Source organism: Electrophorus electricus, chromosome 11, assembly GCF_041902795.1.
Source record: "Electrophorus electricus isolate QZ-2024a chromosome 11, ASM4190279v1, whole genome shotgun sequence".
Taxonomy (NCBI): domain Eukaryota; kingdom Metazoa; phylum Chordata; class Actinopteri; order Gymnotiformes; family Gymnotidae; genus Electrophorus; species Electrophorus electricus.
The window spans coordinates 5,520,774-5,541,446 of record NC_137507.1 but is presented as its reverse complement, the minus strand read 5'-3'; the positions used below and the strand labels follow the sequence as shown (position 1 = coordinate 5,541,446).

At 45.8% G+C, this 20,673-nt stretch overlaps 1 protein-coding gene across 4 annotated transcripts in view; it reads right to left on the bottom strand.

Annotated features, from left to right (window-relative positions):
* Nucleotides 1–20,673, bottom strand: part of LOC113591155 (neuroendocrine convertase 1-like) — a 105,345-nt gene that overhangs the window by 3,701 nt on the left and 80,971 nt on the right. For all 4 annotated transcript variants that reach the window (XM_081722892.1, XM_081722893.1, XM_081722895.1 and 1 more), the window contains 5 exons: nt 9,827–9,937; nt 9,648–9,741; nt 7,694–7,879; nt 3,963–4,086; nt 224–384 (listed from right to left, as the gene is read on the bottom strand). In XM_081722892.1, coding sequence (XP_081579018.1) covers nt 224–384; nt 3,963–4,086; nt 7,694–7,879; nt 9,648–9,741; nt 9,827–9,937 — 676 coding nt within the window. The remainder of the gene's footprint in view (nt 1–223; nt 385–3,962; nt 4,087–7,693; nt 7,880–9,647; nt 9,742–9,826; nt 9,938–20,673) is intronic.

Below are 20,673 nucleotides of genomic sequence, written 5' to 3'. Positions count from 1 at the left end.
TGGGCAGCCAGAGTGTGTGTGTGGGGGGGTGAGCTGTTTCTGGAGCCGAAATAAAACTCCTCCATCATTCTCCAGCTGACGGAGGCCTGCCATGTTCCCATGCCTCACAGAGATCAATGCAGATTTGTCCAGGGGAAATTGAAATCCATAGGAAATTAGGCAGCCACAAATGATTTATTGGAACAGTAAGCTGGTGTGTGTGATGAGGTGTGTGTGTGCGTACCTTGAAGCAGCGAGGAGCGACCTGGATGTCGGCAGGGCTGACCTTACTGGCACGCTCCAGCTGGAAGGCCCAGTGGATTAGATCCTGTGGTGTAAACCTGTTCCTCCTGTGAGGAAGCGCATGGAGCTTACCCAGGGCCATGAAACCACTCAGAGACCCTTCTAAGTGAGTGAGAGAGAGAGAGAGACAGACAGACAGAGGGAGAGAATGGAGAGAGAGACATAGAGATGAGAACAAAATGTAAGGGCAGACACAGGCAGGGAAATATGTGGGCCAAGCACAGACAGCATACTACAAATGAAAAGCCTGTAAGGCTGTAAGGTTGTACTGCTGTACGGTTGTAAGTCTCGCTACTGCATAAGAACTCTGAAAACAATCAAGCAGAGTAAAGGCAGAGTGAATGACAGAATGAGAGAGAGAGCAAGAAGGGCAGACAGAAAGTGAATAAAAGAGAGAGAGAGAGAGAGAGAGAGAGAGAGGAAGGGAGAGAGAGAGAGAGAGAGAGAGAGAGAGAGAGAGAGAGAGAGAGAGAGAGAGAGAGACCAAAAGGCTCCAAACTCAGTTAAAAATCAGGTTAGAGATTGGAGGGGAGGCGTGCACTTCTCTTGATTTGTCCTTTAATTGCCTTTTTTGAACAGGTGTAGGGGGGGACAAGACAACATGCAAGAGGACTGAAGCCCAGACTTGGTCTAATGGAGAGGGTGGAATTGCGAATGGAGGCATTCAGCTAGAGATGCGGCTGGTAAATTACTGCAGACGATGAGGAGAGCGCAAGGATGCATATCACCAACACTTAGAGACGCCAGAGTAATTACTCCTCCTCAGAGAGAGAAGAAGGAGTAGGGAGAGGAGAGAGAGAGAGAGAGAGAGAGAGAGAGAGAGAGACGGAGAGAGAGTGAGAGAGAGTGAGAGAGAGAGAGAGAGAGAGAGTGAGAGAGAGGGGGAGAGAGAGAGGGAGAGTGAGAGAGAGAGAGAGAGAGAGAGAGAGGGGGAGAGTGAGAGAGAGAGGGGGAGAGTGAGAGAGAGAGAGAGAGAGAGAGAGGGGGAGAGTGAGAGAGAGAGGGAGAGTGAGAGAGAGAGTGAGAGAGAGAGAGAGAGAGAGAGAGAGGGGGAGAGAGAGAGAGAGAGAGAGAGAGAGAGAAGAGGTGTATCAGTAAAGGGGGTTGGAGTAAAGAGGGTTAAAGACTCTGAAAGAAGACATGGTGATAGTATTTGTGTGCACATGCCTGTGTACATGAATGTGTTTATCAGGAAAGAAGATGTGTTGGGGAGGCTGCTGAATACGTCGGGATTGGAAAAATGAAACCTAAGCATATGACATCACAGAGTTACTACACTGTACAAATACACCATGACACACTCAGTATACAATAACACACCCTGGCAAGGTAAGGCAGAAGAAAACGTTCAAGAACAAACACAAAGACAAAGACACTGCATGCTATTAACACTGACAAAATTCACCAGTCATTATATCTGTGCGTAACACAACCAGTGTGACACACCGTTACACGCTGCCCGTATAGCCGCACCTATCCGTGCTATTTAATGTCACTTCCAATATACAGCTCTACCCAGCAACATGCCGAAACACATAGCTACACACAGCTAGGAACCAGCTACACATATATACACGTTACATACATGAGAACAAGATATATACAGCCACACACAGAAACACAACCTTAATATACAAACCTAAAAGAATGGAGACAAAGCATCTACTAGCAGTTGGAAAAGAAAAACAAAACAGCAACTGTTTGGAGTTCCTGTTTGGAGGACACTGACTAGTAACCCAGTTTTACAGTTCTGTGAGTTTGTGTGTATGTGCCTCATATGATGGCTGTGTTGTTGTCAGAGGAATAGCTGGGTGTAATTATTGCATGAACACTGCAGACAGTCATCTCATGTCAGTAGTCTGTGTGTCTGAGTGTGTGCACACGTGTGTGTGTTGGGGTGCATGAATACGTGTTGGTAAGTTTGTGTGTATGTCCCAGCTGTCTTGTGTCAGTGATGTGTGTCAGACCTTCTGTGCTGCTGCCATCTTGTTTGACACACTGCCAGGCCAGGGGCTGAATTAACACACAGAGACACAGACAGAGACAGACAGACACACACACACACACACACACACACACACACACACACACACACACACACACACACACACACACACACACACACACACACACACTTCACTTCACTTCACTTCACTTCACTTGCTGGGATGGACTGTATGTTTGAGGGACACATACTGGGGGAGTGTGATTAGGAGACAGAAGGACTCAGCAGTCAGACTCGACCCAGTGAAGACTGCAGAGTGAGTAGAGATAACAAGACTGTCACAAAGGAGTCTGGAGTCTGGGTTGCTGCACAATTAAGAGTTTGGGTTAGCACACATCCAGGAGTTTGGGTTAGCACACATCCAGGAGTTTGGGTTAGCACACATCCAAAGGTTTGGGTTAGCACACATCCAGGAGTTTGGGTTAGCACGCATCAAAGAGTTTGGGTTAGCACATATCCAGGAGTTTGGGTTAGAACATATCCAGGAGTTTGGGTTAGCACACATCCAAAGGTTTGGGTTAGCACACATCCAGGAGTTTGGGTTAGCACACATCAAAGAGTTTGGGTTAGAACATATCCAGGAGTTTGGGTTAGCACACATCCAGGAGTTTGGGTTAGCACACATCCAAAGGTTTGGGTTAGCACACATCCAGGAGTTTGAGTTAGCACACATCAAAGAGTTTGGGTTAGAACATATCCAGGAGTTTGGGTTAGCACACATCCAGGAGTTTGGGTTAGCACACATCCAAAGGTTTGGGTTAGCACACATCCAGGAGTTTGGGTTAGCACACATCCAAGAGTTTGGGTTAGCACACATCCAGGAGTTTGGGTTAGCACACATACAGTTAAAGTTAGCACTTAGATACAGTCTGAGTTAGCAGATGTACAATTAAAATTAGCACAAAGAAACAATCTGAGTTAGTACCCAGATACACATAGTTAGTACACTAATACAATCTGGGTTAGCACACATACAGTCTGGATTAGCAAACAAATGCAGAGTTGAATTGTGTTGGGGCTGTAGGCGCTGGGTGATGTTTATGTGTGTGTGAGGTACTGTGTAGTTGTGTTGGACCTGTCGGTATTGTAAGTATGTGTGTGTAATGTGTGTTAGGTACAGCAATGTTGAGTTGTGTTTGAGTTGTGGTTTTTGAGTGTGTGTGTGTGTGTGTGTGTGAGAGAGAGAGAGAGAGAGAGAGAGAGAGAGAGAGAGAGAGAGAGAGAGAGAGAGAGAAAGAGCTTCTGCAACCCACTCCAATGGAACCAATATAGGAATACCTCCTTTAAGTTGTAAAGCGGCTTTGTGACAACATCTATTGTAAAAAGTGCTATATAAATAAATTTGCCTATGATTAACAATTACAAAGGAGAGAAAAAATCTCAGACTAGCCCTCTGAGCTCATCGCTGACTGAATCTTTGTGTGTGTGTGTTTTGTGTGTGTGTGTGTGTGTGTGTGTGTGTGTGTGTGTGTGTGTGTGTGTGTGTGTTAGGTACTATGTAGATTTGTATTGGGCATGTTGCTTTTGTATGGTGTGTGTTTGTATATATGTATAAGGTACTGTGTTGAGTTGTGTTGGAGTTGTGTTTGGATGTGTGTGTGTGTGTGTGTGTGTGTGTGTGTGTGTGTGTGTGTGTGTGTGTGTGTGTGTGTGTGTGTGTGTGTGTGTAAAGTACCGTGATGAGTTCTGTTGGGACTGTAGGTGCCATATAGTGTTAGCGTGACATTCAGTACAGCACCAGCTGCCTCCTCTGTGTGGCTTTGACCACAGCCAGCAACAGTCCCTTTGTGATCCTTCACCTGCACAACACCACACACCATTGCAAAACACCACACACCATTACAAAACACCACACACCATTACAAAACATCACATACCATTACAAACACCACACACATCATGCAAAACCTCACACATCATCACAAAACACCACACACCACCAAAAAACACCACATACCATTATAAACACCACACACATCATGCAAAACCTCACACATCATCACAAAACACCATACACCATGGAAAAACACAACATACACCATTACAAAACTCCACACACCACCAAAAACACCACATACCATTAGAAACACCACACACACCATTGCAAAAGTCCACACACCATTACAAAAGACCGGACATGAATACAAAATGCCACACATCACCAAAAAACACCATACACATCATTAAAAACAACACACCATTAAAAAACACCACACAAACCTTTATAAAACAAACATATAAGACCACAAAATTTCATGCACCATTAAAAAACACCATATACAAAACACTAAACACCATCACAAAATGTCTCATCACAGCAAAACAGACATTCCCAACATACGATCTCAGCTGCAATGAGTAGGGTAGGAGAGGACAAGCATTTGAAAAAATGTCTGTAGACTGGCTCAAATGACAAACACAGGATTTAAAAACTGCATTTTTCAGAATTTTTAATCATACTGAACAAAAGGGGTTTTTAATTTGCTCATTTTAACAGTGTAGAATAGCAGGTTCTAGATCTTTCTGCTCCAGCACTCTAAGGCATCTGATAATATCCCGCAGCTGAGGGCACCATCGATTTGTTGTTGGTAAATAAACTGCTGGACACCAGTGGTGGATCGATAGATTTTCCAGCATCACCAGGAAAGAGGCCTCTCTCCACACACACTCTCCTCACTTCCAGCTGAGTCAATAGCTTCCCTGAACATTGCATATCCACAAAATTAAATTCTGGTTTTACTGGAGCAATTTCTGTTTTCTTTTTTCTGTTTTCTTTTCTATCTATCTATCTATCTATCTATCTATCTATCTATCTATCTATCTATCTATCTATCTATCTATCTATCTATCTATCTATCTATCTATCTATCTATCTATCTATCTATCTATCTATCTATATATCTAACTAAAGGAAGGGATCATTATTATAATTTACTTTATAGTTTATAATTTTTATACTTGGAGGTAGAAATATTTATAATTTTTGTAGTGAATCTGCAAACCAAGACACAGTCCAGGACACACAACATTCACAGAAGGACAAAGAAAATTACACCCAGCCTTGCAATAAGCACAGAAGCACAGGGGGTAGATGTGCATTCAGAGAGAGAGAGAGGGAGAAAGGCAGAAAGAGAGAGAGAGAGAGAGAGAGAGAGAGAAGAATGTCTATGTGAGGAAGATTAGAGGAGTGAGAAATTTGAGGAGAAAGAGAGAGAAAATGGAAAAAGGACTGAGAGACATTAAAGCATGCAGAGAGAAAGGTGAGATATACAGAATCATCGATGGGGCAAGGAGAGAGAGAGAGAGTGCATGAGCGAGAGAGAGAGAGAGAGAGAGAGAGAGTGCATGAGCGAGAGAGAGAGAGAGAGAGAGAGAGTGCATGAGCGAGAGAGAGAGAGAGAGAGAGTGCATGAGCGAGAGAGAGAGAGAGAGAGAGAGAGAGAGAGAGAGAGAGAGAGAGAGAGAGAGAGAGAGAGAGAGAGAGAGAGCGAGAGAGCTGGTGGGTCTGTGCCAGCAGAGCTCTTGCTGTGTGTACATATGTAGAGCAGCAGGAGAGGACTGTGTGCAGGACTGTAGCGTTGGCTGCAGCCCAGCCTCCCTGCATCAATCATTCACAACACTACTGCTCCTCTACACCCCCAAAAAACTCCCCATTATGCCCCAGCGCATCCCACTACACCCCACTACACCTTAGCACACCCCCTACACCCCACTACACCCTACTATGCCCCTCTATGCCCCACTACGTTCCACCACACCCAAACGCACCCCAGCACACCCCACTATGGCAGAAGTTAGGGCCACTTCTCCATACAGCCGTGGCTTCTTTTGCAGTGAACCGGATGTTGTACAGAAGGCCAGCCCCCCAACATGCACTCACACATGCACGCGCACACACACACACACACACACACACACACACACACACACACACACACACACATACACTCTCTTACACTCATTTGTGGAATAAAAAACAGAAATACCCACACTTGATCTCCCTAAATTCATTAGCCATGGAAATATATGCTAATGTATGCACCTCTAGAAATCCACCTTGGGCCACTGTGTGTTTGCGGGGATGTTTGTGTTCATATCAAGGTGTGTGAGAACGGGAATGCGCACAAGCAAAAAGGTGTGTGTTTATGTGTGCGTGTTTTCCACTGGGCCTGAGTACTTAGGGCCACATGTTACAGTGGTGCACAGTGAATATGTCAATGTCTCAGGCTGAGATGTGTTTCCATGTTTTGGGGAGACTGCTACAGCATCTCAGGCCACGATACTCATCTGGGTGAGTGCCAGCTCCTGGCCCCTCTGTGTGAGAGCCCTACTCCCTGGCTCTTGTGTGTGAGAGCTCCACTTCCTGGCCCCTGTTTGTATGTGCCCTATTCATTGGCCCCTGTGTGTGAGAGCGCTACTCCATGGCCCCTGTGTGTGTGAGCCCTGCTGTTTATGAATTTTGGGGGTGGCATTACATGTTGTCAGTGTTGTATATCCTCACTATGTAATTGGCCACAAAGGGGGGGGGAAATCTGTAGGAGATTTTGAGCCTTTGTGTGTCCCTTTCATCTCCAAAGCCAACCTACATTTGTTCCATTTCAGTTTCTCTCTAAATCTATCATGCACACACACACACATACACACACGCACACACTCACACTCACACACATCCCACCCCCCCCCCCCCCCCACCACACATACAATGTGAATTGTTATTTCACTTTAACAGATAGAAAAGGGTAAAAGAGAGCAGGACAGAGATGGATAGAACATTAAAGAGAGGGAGAGACAGAGAGAGAGAGAGAGAGAGAGAGAGAGAGAGAGAAGACAGTGTGGTCAATGCAAGAGCAGTGAGGTCCAGACAGAGCAACATGTTTTCCTTCACTGTGAAAAATTCACACAGATTCACCAGAATGTAACAGTAAAATAAAAAAATTAAGAATATAATCTAAAAAATTACAATTGATCCTTGGAGAAGGAAGCACAGCTCCGCTTGTACAGCAAAATGTCACTGCCTGAGACATAGTAACGCACTCTACACTACTACACCAACCACACCTCTCACTGTAGAATAATAATCTTTATCCTGTTTATTATAATTTATTGTCACTTCTTTATTTGAAATTTTTACTACTTTTATTTAATATGTTGTTACTTATGACGATCGTCATATTCATTTCCAAATGATATGCTACAGCAAAATTGTACCTGGTATAGTCATGCAATAAAGTCACCTTGAACTGGAACTGAACTGGTTTGAGAAAAAAGAGCAAGATAAGGAGAGAATAATAGAGAAGTAAGGGTAGTGGGGTAGTAGGGGCAGTAGAGAAAGTAAGTTGCAGGGGCAGTAGGGGCAGTAAGTTCAGTAGGGGCAATAAGTTCAGTAGGGGCAGTGAGCAGGCATACAGTGAGGGTCCAGGTGCCGTGGGGACTCTCCCTCCAGCTCTGCATGCTCAACATGGTCCAGTTCCTGAAACCTTCCGGCGAGGCGTCTTCACGGCGTGTCCCGAGCAGGAGAGAGCGTGTCTGCGCCGGAGACAGGAGCTCTATACTGATGTCACCACGACACACAGCACTCATGCTCACTGTTACCTAGTGGGCGAGTGTGTGTGTGTGTGTGTGAAAAAGAGAGACAGAGAGTAGGTATTAAGACACTTGTGATTAACGTCTTTAAAAACACAGGCTCAAACAACTGTGAGACTCTAAATATTAAAATGGTTTTAAAACATTTTTAAAAGAAGCTACAAAAAGAGGCAAAAATCACTGCGATCCTGTTGGATAAAAGTTGTTTGGCCAAAAGTGATACAGTATCGAGTGTGTGTGTGTCTGTCTGTCTGTGTGTGTGTGTGTGTGTGTGTGTGTGTGGTTGGGTGGGCGGGTGTGTGTATGTGTATGTGTGTGTGTGTGTGTGTGTGTGTGTGTGTGTGTCTGAGAAAATGTTGAGCTCATATTAAAAAAAGTAAGAGTGTACCTACATTACATGTACCTACAGTGACTTCTGTATATAACTTATGTCTGTGAGCTTCTATGTGTGTCTGTGTGTGTTTGTGTGTGTGTGGGGGGGGTGTATAAATGCATATGCATGATTGTAGGTGGTCAGGTGTGTACGTGTGTGTGGTAAGTGTAGGAGGTGTGGGTTGATTGACAGGACCCCAGCCCTTACTGGGCACTGTTGCTCTGGAACAGGATTGGTCTCATGTTTGGAACAGATCTGCACTCACAGATAGTCACTTATCACAAATGCAAATTCAGTGCTCTCTCTCTCTCTCTCTCTCTCTCTCTCTCTCTCTCTCGCTCTCTCTCTCGCTCTCTCTCTCTCTCACACACACACACACACACACACACACACACACACACACACACACACACACACACACACAAGTAATTACTGGAAAGTTGTATCAGTCTCTCTGTATGCTTGTGCTCACAATATTTGGTTTACAAGTTCAGCGTTAAAGTTCAATGTTAAATAGATTCCACAGTTAAAAGAACCAAAAGCTACTGAATGCCATCAAACAAAACTGAGAGAGGCAAAAAAGTCTGACTGAGGAAACTCTTCTTACAGTGAGAATAAGGAACAGAAATTAAAAACTCAAAAAACAAAACAATATTAGTTTTGATATCATCTGTTACTTTTTGATTTTAGGCCACTGAAAGGTACTGCAAAATATAACTTTGCAAGTAATAATTATTACTGACTGAATAGAGTTCCTAAGCCACGTTCCAGTGGTTCGAGCCCTGGGTTCAAGTCCGGAGTAGGGTGGCTGCCTCCAGCCTTTGTTACACATGCTGCTGAATCCTCTCATGCTGTGAGGACCCCTGATGAGGGGCGTTGGGCGTGGCCCCGATGGAAAGGGCAGCTGCGTGTGGGGGGACATGCGGACAGTGTCACGCACGGGGGACACTCCCTGGAGGTGCAGCCATTGTGATGGGGACATCACTTCCTGAAGGGGAGGATGGTGTGATGGAGACCGTCTCTTAGGAGGGTTAGGTGTGCTCCGGCTGCTACGCCACAGTTGGCTCTTTGGTCCAGTGGTCAGGGCTCATGTTTGCCTCCTGTCAGCCCTGAGTTCAAGTCCTGGGTAGCGTGGCTGCCTTTGTTATAGCTATTTTCAATATATTTTAAGTAATATTTTTCTCCACCTGCGGCTCTGCTGTAGCTCTACTTGGCAGTGATCAGTAAACATCAGTTCATCCCCCAGTCGGTACTAAAATCAGCCTCCTGCGCTGGGTGAAAACTGTGTGATGATAGCTCTGGTCTCACATCCGCTACAAAACACCTTTCAAAATCTCACACCCGCGTATCCATATAGCCTGCAACATGTATAGCACACACACACTCCTGCAGACTCTCACTGACCTGCACATGCTCGAGAGTGCTGACCTCATTGTGCTGCCCTCTACAGGCCTCTGAGTGTATGTTCACACTAACCTCGCCTCCAAATGGAAGGACCCTAAACAGGAGCGCACACACTGGTAAACCCTCCTCCCTCCTGTCTTGCGAACGCACGCCACTCAGGTGTGTTTTCCGTAACTTACTGTACTGGCAGAAGAGTGACGCTTTGCTCACATTTCTGCTGAGCTGCTGCCGCCGGGAACTGACGAGCATTCTGCACTATCACAGCAGCGTCCAGCAGCCCGAAGCCATACCTACATCAGGGAGAGAGAGAGAGAGAGAGAGAGAGAGAGAGAGAGAGAGAGAGAGAGAGAGAGAGAGAGAGAGAGAAACCAGGGAGAGAGACAGAGCAAGATTGATTGATTGATTATTGATAATTCAAGGGTATATTTGTGTTCTTTATCAGACTGCGGTTGCACTCTGACTGTAGAATCTGGCAGTGTTATTTTGCTGTTCATGTATTTAGTCGATTACTCCTATAGCAAGGCAACCTGTAAATTTGTATGCAGTTCTGTCCATATCCCCAGAGGAGTGTGTGTGTGTGAGTAGTTTTGCATGTGTGTGGGATGAAAGATCTTCTGAGTGATACTCTGCTTGTCTCTCCTTAGTGGTCTATGAGGAGGCAAGAAGTCATTTGCTGAGATGATGATGTCCTCGGCCCCAATCACTCTCTATTCTGTCAGGCAGGAAGAGGTGGGGTTTGTGCAGGGTAATTGCACCGAGAATTGATTTTAAGCAACATGCCAAATCAGACACTATTATTCACTCATAACTTAGGAACTGCACGGAGGCCAACATGGAGTCATGAGTCCAGTTAAACAGTCTCTCTTACATGCACACACACACACACACACACACATATGCACACACACACACTCACGCATTCACGCACTCACGCATTCCCGCACACACACAAACACGCACTCATGCACACTCTCACAAACTCTCACACACACTCATATATATATATATGTGTGTGTGTGTGTGTGTGTGTGTGCGTGTGTGTGTGTATTTACACATTTATATACATACACACACAAAAAGGTGAGGTGCTGGGTGAAAGAGCTAAAATGATAATGACCTGGTGCCTGCATCTTAGCTGCATACTTCCCCACCACCCACCAACCCACCCCCACACACACACACACACACACCCACACACACACACACACACACACACACACACACACACACACGCACATACACGCACACACACACACACACACACACACACACACACACACACACACACACACACACACACACATACACGCAAACACACACACTTAGGGCTTGGGCAGGAAGTTGCTGTACACAAGCATTCAGGAGCAGACTCAGCTGCAGTGGGTGATTTTATGAGGACAAACCTCCAGCAGGTGACATCCTCACACACAGCTCACACACACATACACAGCCTCTGCTGAGAGAACCTCAGCCTGGTTCCAGTCCAAATCCTGGGCTCCCAAGGGCACTCATCGACCCACCACAGCCAGCTCCACCGCGGGGGAAACAACACACACCTGTTCAGGAAACTCCACATATACCTGAGTTCACTACTAAATACTAAACGCATCCTGCAACACACCGGGTGAAAGCCTTTCCCTTGGTTTAGGAATAAGATTATCTTTAATAAACAGAATTTCTAGTCTTGGTGTCAAGTACTGTTTATAATATCAGTCACATTGTAAAAAATACTTCAAAACACAGGTAAGAAAGTATGAACGACAGAACGAAAAAGAAACTCCACTTCTGGTCTGTCTGAATCATTACCCAGCATTACCCAGCATGCAGTGCACAAAGCTCCACCCCTGCCTCCCCACATATCACATCTGCAGTCCCACATTCTCCTTTTCAGTCTGTCACTGACCGGGCTGCTGAAAACCTCCCTTTCTTTTCATCTCTTTCTCTCCTCCATCTCGCCCTCCCTCGTTCTCAGCGGGTCTTTTTTGTAACTGTCTAGGGACCCTTTCACTTTCTGTCCCTGCCTGACCTCCCCTGGAGCACATTCTGTGGTGTTATACACACCATCTGCTATCGGAGGGGGTTGCTGCATGGGAGGGTCATTCCTGTCCTGTGCCGTCGAGCGGTCAGCGTATCGGAACAGTGGGGATCCTCCTCCTCTGCTGACAGCGACTCAGCCGAGTGGAATCAGGGTCCGAACCCCACCAGCACATCAACGGATCAACAGAAATGAGACTCATCTCCAGCCCCACCCCACCCCCACCAGGCTGCGGTGGTACGTCCCACTAATTCTCTGATAGAAGTGTGTATATAGTGGCACTCGAGACACCCGAAGCAGCCGCCTGTGTTTTAGGTCATTTTCCCAGGAATGGGCGAGAGGGAGCGGCTGGACCCATCTACCATAGGCCTCCGAAAAGCTGGGGACACCTCCAGCCCGCCATTACACAGACAGGAATGCGCCCACACGCCACGAGCTGATTGGTCCACTGGCATTCCATATCACCCTGGTTACAGGCTCAGTCCAGTATTCCTCATCCACCACAAGCACCACTGGCATATTCTGCATGTCTGTCTGCAGGTGCAGGTAACACACACGAGCACACAAGTGGATGTGGGGGGAACCCGTAGCTCTGAAAGGATCAGCACCCAGACACGTCCAGAACATCCTTAGAAGCATGTGCATGCATCTTAAGCTTTCTGGAGGAGGAACATTTCTGGCTCAGAGGTGATTAGAGCACAGTTCTGAAACAACTCTGTGTTTGGCACGAGCCAGAGGTTCAAGCCAGACTCTAGAAGTCTGTAAACCAACACCCACTGTGACCATGTAATACTGGTGTAATGTGCTGTTAAATGAAAAAAAAGCCTTTAAAATTACAATTCTGGATTTTGTCAAACGGTTTCCGTGTGAACTCCCTCATAAAGGGAATGACCAGTATGTGCTGTGCGCTGTGAGTATAACCGGGCAAACATACGAAAGAGGTACTGCCTGACATGACAGGAACCCAGAGAGGTGATGGATACCACTACAGCCTACAGCCTAAGTTCTCCGAACATGAGAGATATGGGAGTTATGCCTGGGCTAAGTATATTGTTGGACAGATGGGCTGTGTTGGAGGGACGAGAGGATTCCATATACAGACTGGCCACAAAAAGCATACCAGACTGCTATTATAACACTGCTATTATAACCACTTCATTTAAAAAAACAAATAAACAAACCTTCATTTGATAGTGTCTGCTATGAGCTCAGACTGGTGGAGTGTGATATATGGCCTACAGAAAGTCCTGGTTCACACGAGAGACTCCCAAATAAATCAATCATTACAAAGAAAGCCCCTGACCCCATTTCAATCCTTCCGTTTCCCTAGACGACCTGAACGACAGACGCGTTGGGATCTACACCACCAGTGACACCACATGATCTCTGCGCTGCAGTCTCCACTTCAAATTATAGCCCCACGTCAGACGCACAACTAATTAGGCTTATTAAGTAATTAAGACAAGAGGTCTTAATTAAACACATCCACACACTGGGACCTCGAAGCCTCTGATATTGTATTCTTCGCTAATCTCATTCTTAAATGCTGGCCTTTCAATAAGCGAACATATTTATCTCAATGCTTCATCTTCTCCCCGGCTAGAATCTGGGCCGTGTGTGAGCGTGTGCTAATGTGCTATTTGCAGAAGAAGTGTTACAGAGAGACAGTGTGATGGTCTCCAGCAGGCTTCAGAAAGAGGTGCGCCGACGAGTCACCACCCATGCTTTCAAACAGCACGCAGGAAACACAAGTGCTAAAAACATCCCACTGAAATGTCAAAGCAAATGATATTGCTGAGAGTGGAAGGCCAGACTGCAAGTGGCACTGTGTGTGTGTGTGTGTGTGTGTGTGCTGATGATGATGTATTGGAGTGTTTTACGCCTGTTCTGAGATCAACCGACTGAGCTGCCAATGACTCTCCATTAGAATAGCTGCCACTCAAACCACCCTACTGCACAGGACACACACAGGGACATTGTGGTCGTATCTGTGGGTGGGTGTGGGTGGGTGTGGGTGGGTGTGAGTGTATGAGTGTGTGTATGTTTTTTGTTTATGTAAGATGCCTGACTCTCTCTCTGTAAAAAGCCAGGGGCCCAGTGACCTGCCACAGGGCAATCTGACCTTCTCCTAAAATCATCTTGTGAACGTTTCACACGTAATGTGATTGAGGTGGGATTTGTTTAATTCATTTTTGCCAGTAATAACCAACAGGACTGGACAGGCTGAAAATAAGCAGCAAACTCTTGCAAACTGTCTTAAATATAACACCATTTGCTAAGAGAACTCTTAGCTATCGGACACGCTGTCGGACACGCCCGTGTACATGCGTCTTGGTCTGGTCAGTGCCTTATCAGGCCATTTTCAGAATGCATCTGTTTAGTGGAGCTGCAACTCTGTATCCAGAGCTCAGTGGCGGTTAATTGCACAGAGCTATAAATTAATGAGAGATGAGCAAAAGAAGGCGCCTTTATTTATGAATTTCTCGGATTTCTCTTCCCCCTAGCAAAACATCAAATTGCTACTTAGCATGAATTATACATTAGAGGAGGCTGAGACGAGGGGCCTGTCTCCCCGGCGGGGGATGCAGGCCTGCCTGTGCGTGTGCCTGCTCAAAACCCCCACAGAGAGGAACCTGCTCCCCCGCAGGAAGTGCATCGCTCCAGTTCCCCTGTCCCTCTGGGCGTGACAGTGTGTCACCAAGACCCACACATTCAGCCCACTTTATCAGCTTGCTTGTCAATCAAATGCAGACATAAACACACACAAACACAAAGACAAACCAGCTCATACAATCCCCACATACACCAGTACACAGACACATACACAAAAACCCATACTAACTCTCCTTTCATACACTCTCCTGCATGCATGTACACATGTGTAGTATACATTAGGACACTCAAATGCCTTAAAGTCTCTCTCTCTCTCTCTCTCTCTATCTATCTATCTATCTATCTATCTATCTATCTATCTATCTATCTATCTATCTATCTATCTATCTATCTATCTATCTATCTATCTATCTATCTATCTATCTATCTATCTATCTATCTATCTATACATTTGCATTGAGTACAGTGTATCATAGTGCACCATAGATCTGAGTGCAACTTCATCACCTTAAATGACTTCACTTATAGAGCACCATTCTCACATCCAAGGTTTTTCTGCACAAACACACAGAAACAAAACAAAATGAAAATGAAAGATACACAAATGAAAAACAAACTCTATTTCAGTAAGATCATTAGCTGATGCATTAACTGATAGCGTGAGAATGCCAAAAGGTTTTAGGCTGGGTCTTAGAGGCAGAAAGTAAAGAACAGAGTCTAGGATCTTAAGGCAGAGCTCCAGAGGTCAGGGGGCGTGTGACAACCTGAGAGTGTGAGTATTGATGCAGGGGAGTACTACATTACCCACAAGCCTCATCGCCTCCCAATCAACCAGAGGTGTGGACAGACGTGCTGAACAAATCACATCATTCCCATGTTACAAACCACTACAGCAAACATTACGCATTACAGTGTGCGTGCAAGTTCAGAACCCGGCTAGCTACATTACTGAAGCTGCTAAATAGCTAATTACTGTTGAATAAATATCATGTTGGAAAATAGTTTATCAGAGACATCCGGTTTCTACTGTACAGCCAGCTACATGTATGAGGCTAAAATGCAATAGAGCAATGGAATTTGTAGTGCTAACCAAGGGATTTTGTTATAAGATTCATATCATAGTTAGTTGGTTTGGTTTATTCTCTCTGTTTAAGAACTGTCTATGGAGGTAATGTGTAGGATTTATACTTCCAGACTCAAGGGCACTGAAAAAGTGAACATTTACTATTCGGCTCTATAATGATATTCAGGCCACAACCCTCTTTGGGGGCGGGGCTCTGGGACCCTTCATGAAAATTAAATTTCACCCTATCTCATAAGAACCAGTTCAGATACAAGAACCAGTTCCCCTCATGCACTCTCTAACAGTGGGTACCCCCACCTCATACGGGCGGTTCTTTAACTCCTAATGGCCACTGTACATTCTCTGTTTGTTTTTCATCATTAACAGCAAAGTGAGCCTCTCAGGGCCCAAAGCCAGACGTGGTCCCACAACATATCTTTAATTAGCTCAGTTCTCCATAGTACACACACACACACACACACACACACACACACACACACACACACTCCACAAGCTCAAAGTAATTGGTTCTGAGAGAGGGGGGTAAAAGAATTTCTCTAATTAATTTATCTGCCCACAAGTATAACCAGGAGAGAAGCTGTGGGCCAGTTTACAACCCCACTAGGACACACACGTACATGTGCACAAACATAACTGCATACGAGCACACACACACACACACACACACACACACAAACTGTTGCAAGAAAATATGTTACCTTGTGTGAGAGGAGAACGTTTCTAAGAATATTTAACCCCTCCTCACACACACATTAAACCCACACACATATGTACATACACTCAGTCACACACATTTACACACACACCTTATAAACACACAAATCTTGTTATGGAGTTAGTTGATATTGATGGTGGTTCATTTGTACTGATCTGTTTTGGTAAACACAATTCACTGTTTTAACATCAAGCCTGTTTTCCAGGTCACCCGCCCACTTCTGTGGAAGACTCATTGATTGGATCAGTACTATGACTGGCAGGACTTGTTACGTCTTAGACACATGGCTGCACAGCTGAATGTGGTCTTACACAGTGACTGACAGCTCTAGAAAATGTGGCAGGTTTATTAGGCGGCAGCAAGCCCATCCAAGAGAGCCAGGTTCCAGGTTTCAGGGTGACAACTGTGCTAAATCTACATTTACACTTAAATCATTGGTCATGTCCTAAAAGACTAGCCACCAAGGCTAATTTACAACCACATAACCCACATAACCCCCCCCCCCCCCCCCCCCCATATCTCTCACACAAACACAAAGCTTGGCTCAGTGTCAGCCTTGATGCTGGCTGTGGTTCAGTGTGTTTAATAGCTGTGTGTGTGTGTGTGTGTGTGTGTGTCAGTACTGGGGAGCTAGGGTGTTGGCAGAGACCCATGCGGACACACTCTCTCACAGCAGAGCTCTTTGTGTGGGGTGCCATTCCTCCTTTGTGCCTTTGTCCTGGCATAATTAAAGCCCCTACAGGTCCGCAGTGCCCTCTACCCTCCGCCGAGCAGTCAGGGCCAAACGCAAGTGTGTGTGCAGATGTGCAGCGAGACTGATGGCATGCAAGCAGGCCCGGCCTCTGACCTCCAAAAGGTCAAAGACACCTTCGCTTAAAGGCCAATCGGTCAGAACAAGCCCCCACCCCCCGAAGCAAAACACGGCTTTGCTCTAAAATCCCGGTAATATGGTGACGAATGACTGGACCAGCAAAGCAATCAAACCCCTACTGGTCTGGAGAAGGGAGGAAAGGATGAGATATTCAGGAACTGTCTGGTTTTCTAGCTCATTCTTTGTGTTTATTTGTGTCTCAGTCTGTCTCTGTCTATTTTTCTTTCTGTCTTTTTGTCTCCCTCTATCTCTGCGATGCTCTGTTCCTCCCTCTCTCTCTCTCTCTCTCTTTCTCTCCCTCTCTCTCTCTCTCTCTCTCTCTCACTCTCCTTCTCTCTCTCTCACTCTCCCTTTCTCTCTCTCTCTCACTCGCCCTCTCTCTCTCCCCCTCTCTCACTCTCCCTCTCTCTCTCTTTCTCTCTCTCTCTCTCTCCCCCTCGCTCCCTCTCTCTCTCTCTCTCTCTCTCTCTCTCTCCCTCTCTCTCTCTCTCTCTCTCCCCCTCTCTCCCTCTCTCTCTCTCTCTCTCTCCACCACTGCTTGTCCCCTCTGCTGCTGTCCTCGATGTCTCCTCTGCTGTTCCACTGGGCTTGTAATTACCATTTCATTAAGAAAGACAGTTTGTGAGGCTGAAACACGTACACTTTTCTCTCGGCGGGGAAACGCGCTCGCCAGATTCCGCACGAGAGCACCAATTATCTCTCCATGTCTGCAATTCACCGTGTTGTACTTAGTGGGCAGATCACTGAAAAAAAATGAAGTGTGATTGTACAAAGTGGATGTGAGTGCATTGGTGGATATTACCTGCTCCATAAATCTCTATCTGCTCTATCTGATATGCCTGAGTAAAAAAAACTGTGGCTGTAGTCTGTACTTGGAGTTACAACCCTTTGGATGTATTGTGAAGCAAACACTGTGTGTGTGAGTATTTGTCAGTGGATATGTGTAAGGGAGTCCAATATCTTCATACAGAGGAGAGTGTGTTCGTGTTTGTGTGTTGGGGGGGTTGAGTTATAGCGACAGGAATTTGTGCTTTCCACTGGAAGCTGCTCCTCCTCTAATTGCATGTCTAGCCTGAATGATGGGACACTTAATTCTTACACATTCCACACAATCGCTTTCCACTAACACGGACCTTGGGGGACAGAGGGAGTGAGCTTGCGTGGTTGGGCGGGAAAGAGGGAAAGGGAGAGGGTGAGAGAAAAAGGGTGAGGAAGGGTAAGAGTGAGAGAGTGAGACAGAGAAAGAATCTGTGTGTGAGTGTGTGTGTGGTAGACAGCATGGAAAGGGCTGACAGACTAAAGAGTTCCCCACCTGCAGTCAGAGAGATTAAACACACACATATTCAAAAAAGCTGCTCACCAAAAAACCTACTCAAGCATTTGTGTGTGTGTCTGGCCCACACTCCCTTTTAATAGGGAGCGGAACGGTCAGACCTACACATGTTAGGGGGACGAGCCACACCCACACACAGTAGGGGGAGGAGCTAGACCCACACACAGGCAGTACTGGCCCTCCCTCAGCACTTCATTACACTAGTTGATCTTTATTAGCACCAACTGAAGGCAGCTGCCATGGAGTGCATGGAGTCCTAGGTTCAGCTCAGTCCAGATGGGAGGAGTCTGCGATGACAACGCTACTCTTACCCTAAGTCATACATCCATCCCATTAGTTAAGGATGCTACACAACTTACAGTAACTGCTGACTGACAGTTCTATCCTCCAATGTCTGTTCAGCAGGTTAACTTGCCATGCCTGTGGGATTATATGTTCCATTATGAAGAAATAATGCTTCCATTGGAGGCCATGTCTGCATCTGCCTTCAGTGGGATGTGGGAGCTATGATACAGGCTTATGATGCAGACCAGTGTGATGTAGTTGGTGGGGGGTGTAGTCCTTAAGGCTTGGTGGATGGAGTCCCAGGGATGTGCGAAGGTGGTGTACCAGGGATGTGGGAAGGTGGCGTCACAGGGGTGTGGTGGGTGGAGTTCCAGTGTGGTATGGAGGGTGGATTTCCAACTGGCTGTGATGGGTGGAGTCCCAGAAAAGTGCACTGGGTGGGGGGCATTCCTTTCTTTCTGAGAAGCAGCAGCAGGGACTCTGATGAGGCAGGGGAACCCAAACCTCACGACAGACAGGTAGGAGGCAAACATGCCCCTCTAGCTCACTGTGTGTGTGTGTGTGTGTGTGTGCGCGCGAGACTACTGTAGAAGGGAGCAGTGCTTTGGGTGAGATTTAAGTAGTTACCTTCAGCTACTACTCTCCTTTTCTCTATGCTCTATTCCTTTTTCTCTCTGTCTCTCTCTCTACCTCTGCCTGGATAAAATGGAGACTTATGGAAAATAATAAATTTTCTCAGCTGCATTAACTGGGATGTAAATCGTTGAGCAATTATGTTTTAATGTCCTTTTAACAGAATGAGTAATTGTGGGTGACATTAGTTGGGTTGATCGCTCTCTCATCACTGGCCCTGGTCAACGTGTGTGTCTGTGGGGACTTGCATTGTTCGGCATCGGTTTAGTTAGCTGCATTTAACAGAATAATCTGATCTGAGGTCATTCAGGGCTGAACCAGATCAGTGTGTGTTACAGAGCAGAAAGGAACAAGCCAGCTCCAATTAATTAGTCTAGCCATAGCATACACACACACCTGGATGCACGCGCGCACACCCACACACACATACAAACACACATATGTGTGTTTATCTGGGGACTGAGGTTATGAGTTATCAATTATTTTTTTAGTATTCTGCTTTAGCAATACTATTTTAGAATTAAAAGCCAATCCTTTCTAAAGGAAAAGCAATCCGATAAAAAGCTGATTGTCTGTGGGATCCACACCACACTCTTCTAGATGTCACTTAGCAGCATCTGTTTTGGCAGTCTCAGTTGATACTCTCAGTTGACTTTTGGAACTGCGGTGCTTTCTGGGTCCAGCTTCTAGTTTCCAGCGGTTTTGCTGGAGTTAACGTCCCAGGCCCTGGGTTACGCTGATCTGACAGCTCTAACAACCATAAATTAAACACAAAGCCTCCTGGCTGCAATCCGGCTTTTGCCTCCATCTCCAGCTTCCTGCTGCAACTGCACTACAGCAGGGTCGAGAATGGAGGGCAGAAGGACAGGACTATTGCGGGCTGCAGAGAGGAAACGCCACGGAGACACTGCTCAGTGTCCTTGTTCCGTAGACCCAGAGCCCAAGCCGAGGGGTCCGAGCCGGTCCCACACATGCAGCAGGGAGCGTGCCTTTTATATATTTCCTTACTGAAAGCATGCCTTTCTCATCAGTTACGTGTGTATACTATTTCTGGATAGAATACCTGTATTGTATTACTTTATCGATATGGCAAAAAATACTCTCTGCAACATTTCATTGGTCCATGTGGTATAAATAGTGAGTCAAAGTTGTACTGATAGTTGCTCCCTCTCTGTGTCTCTCACTCTCTCTCTCACTCTCTCACTCTCTCTCTCTCTCTCTCTCTCTCTTTCTCTCTCTTTCTCATATCAATTCAAAACGTTCTATCACCAAAGCTTGGGTTACAATGTTTCGGATAAGATAAAACAATAACACAGTTTTATGAATGTTGTAGTTTGTAAAACTAAAAATGGGAACTGATAAAATAATAAGCTTTCGTTAATATGGTCAAACAGGTTTTCCTTATAGAAGTAAAATGGCTTCCAGTGCATGTGTGTAAATTTGTGTGCATGTAAGTG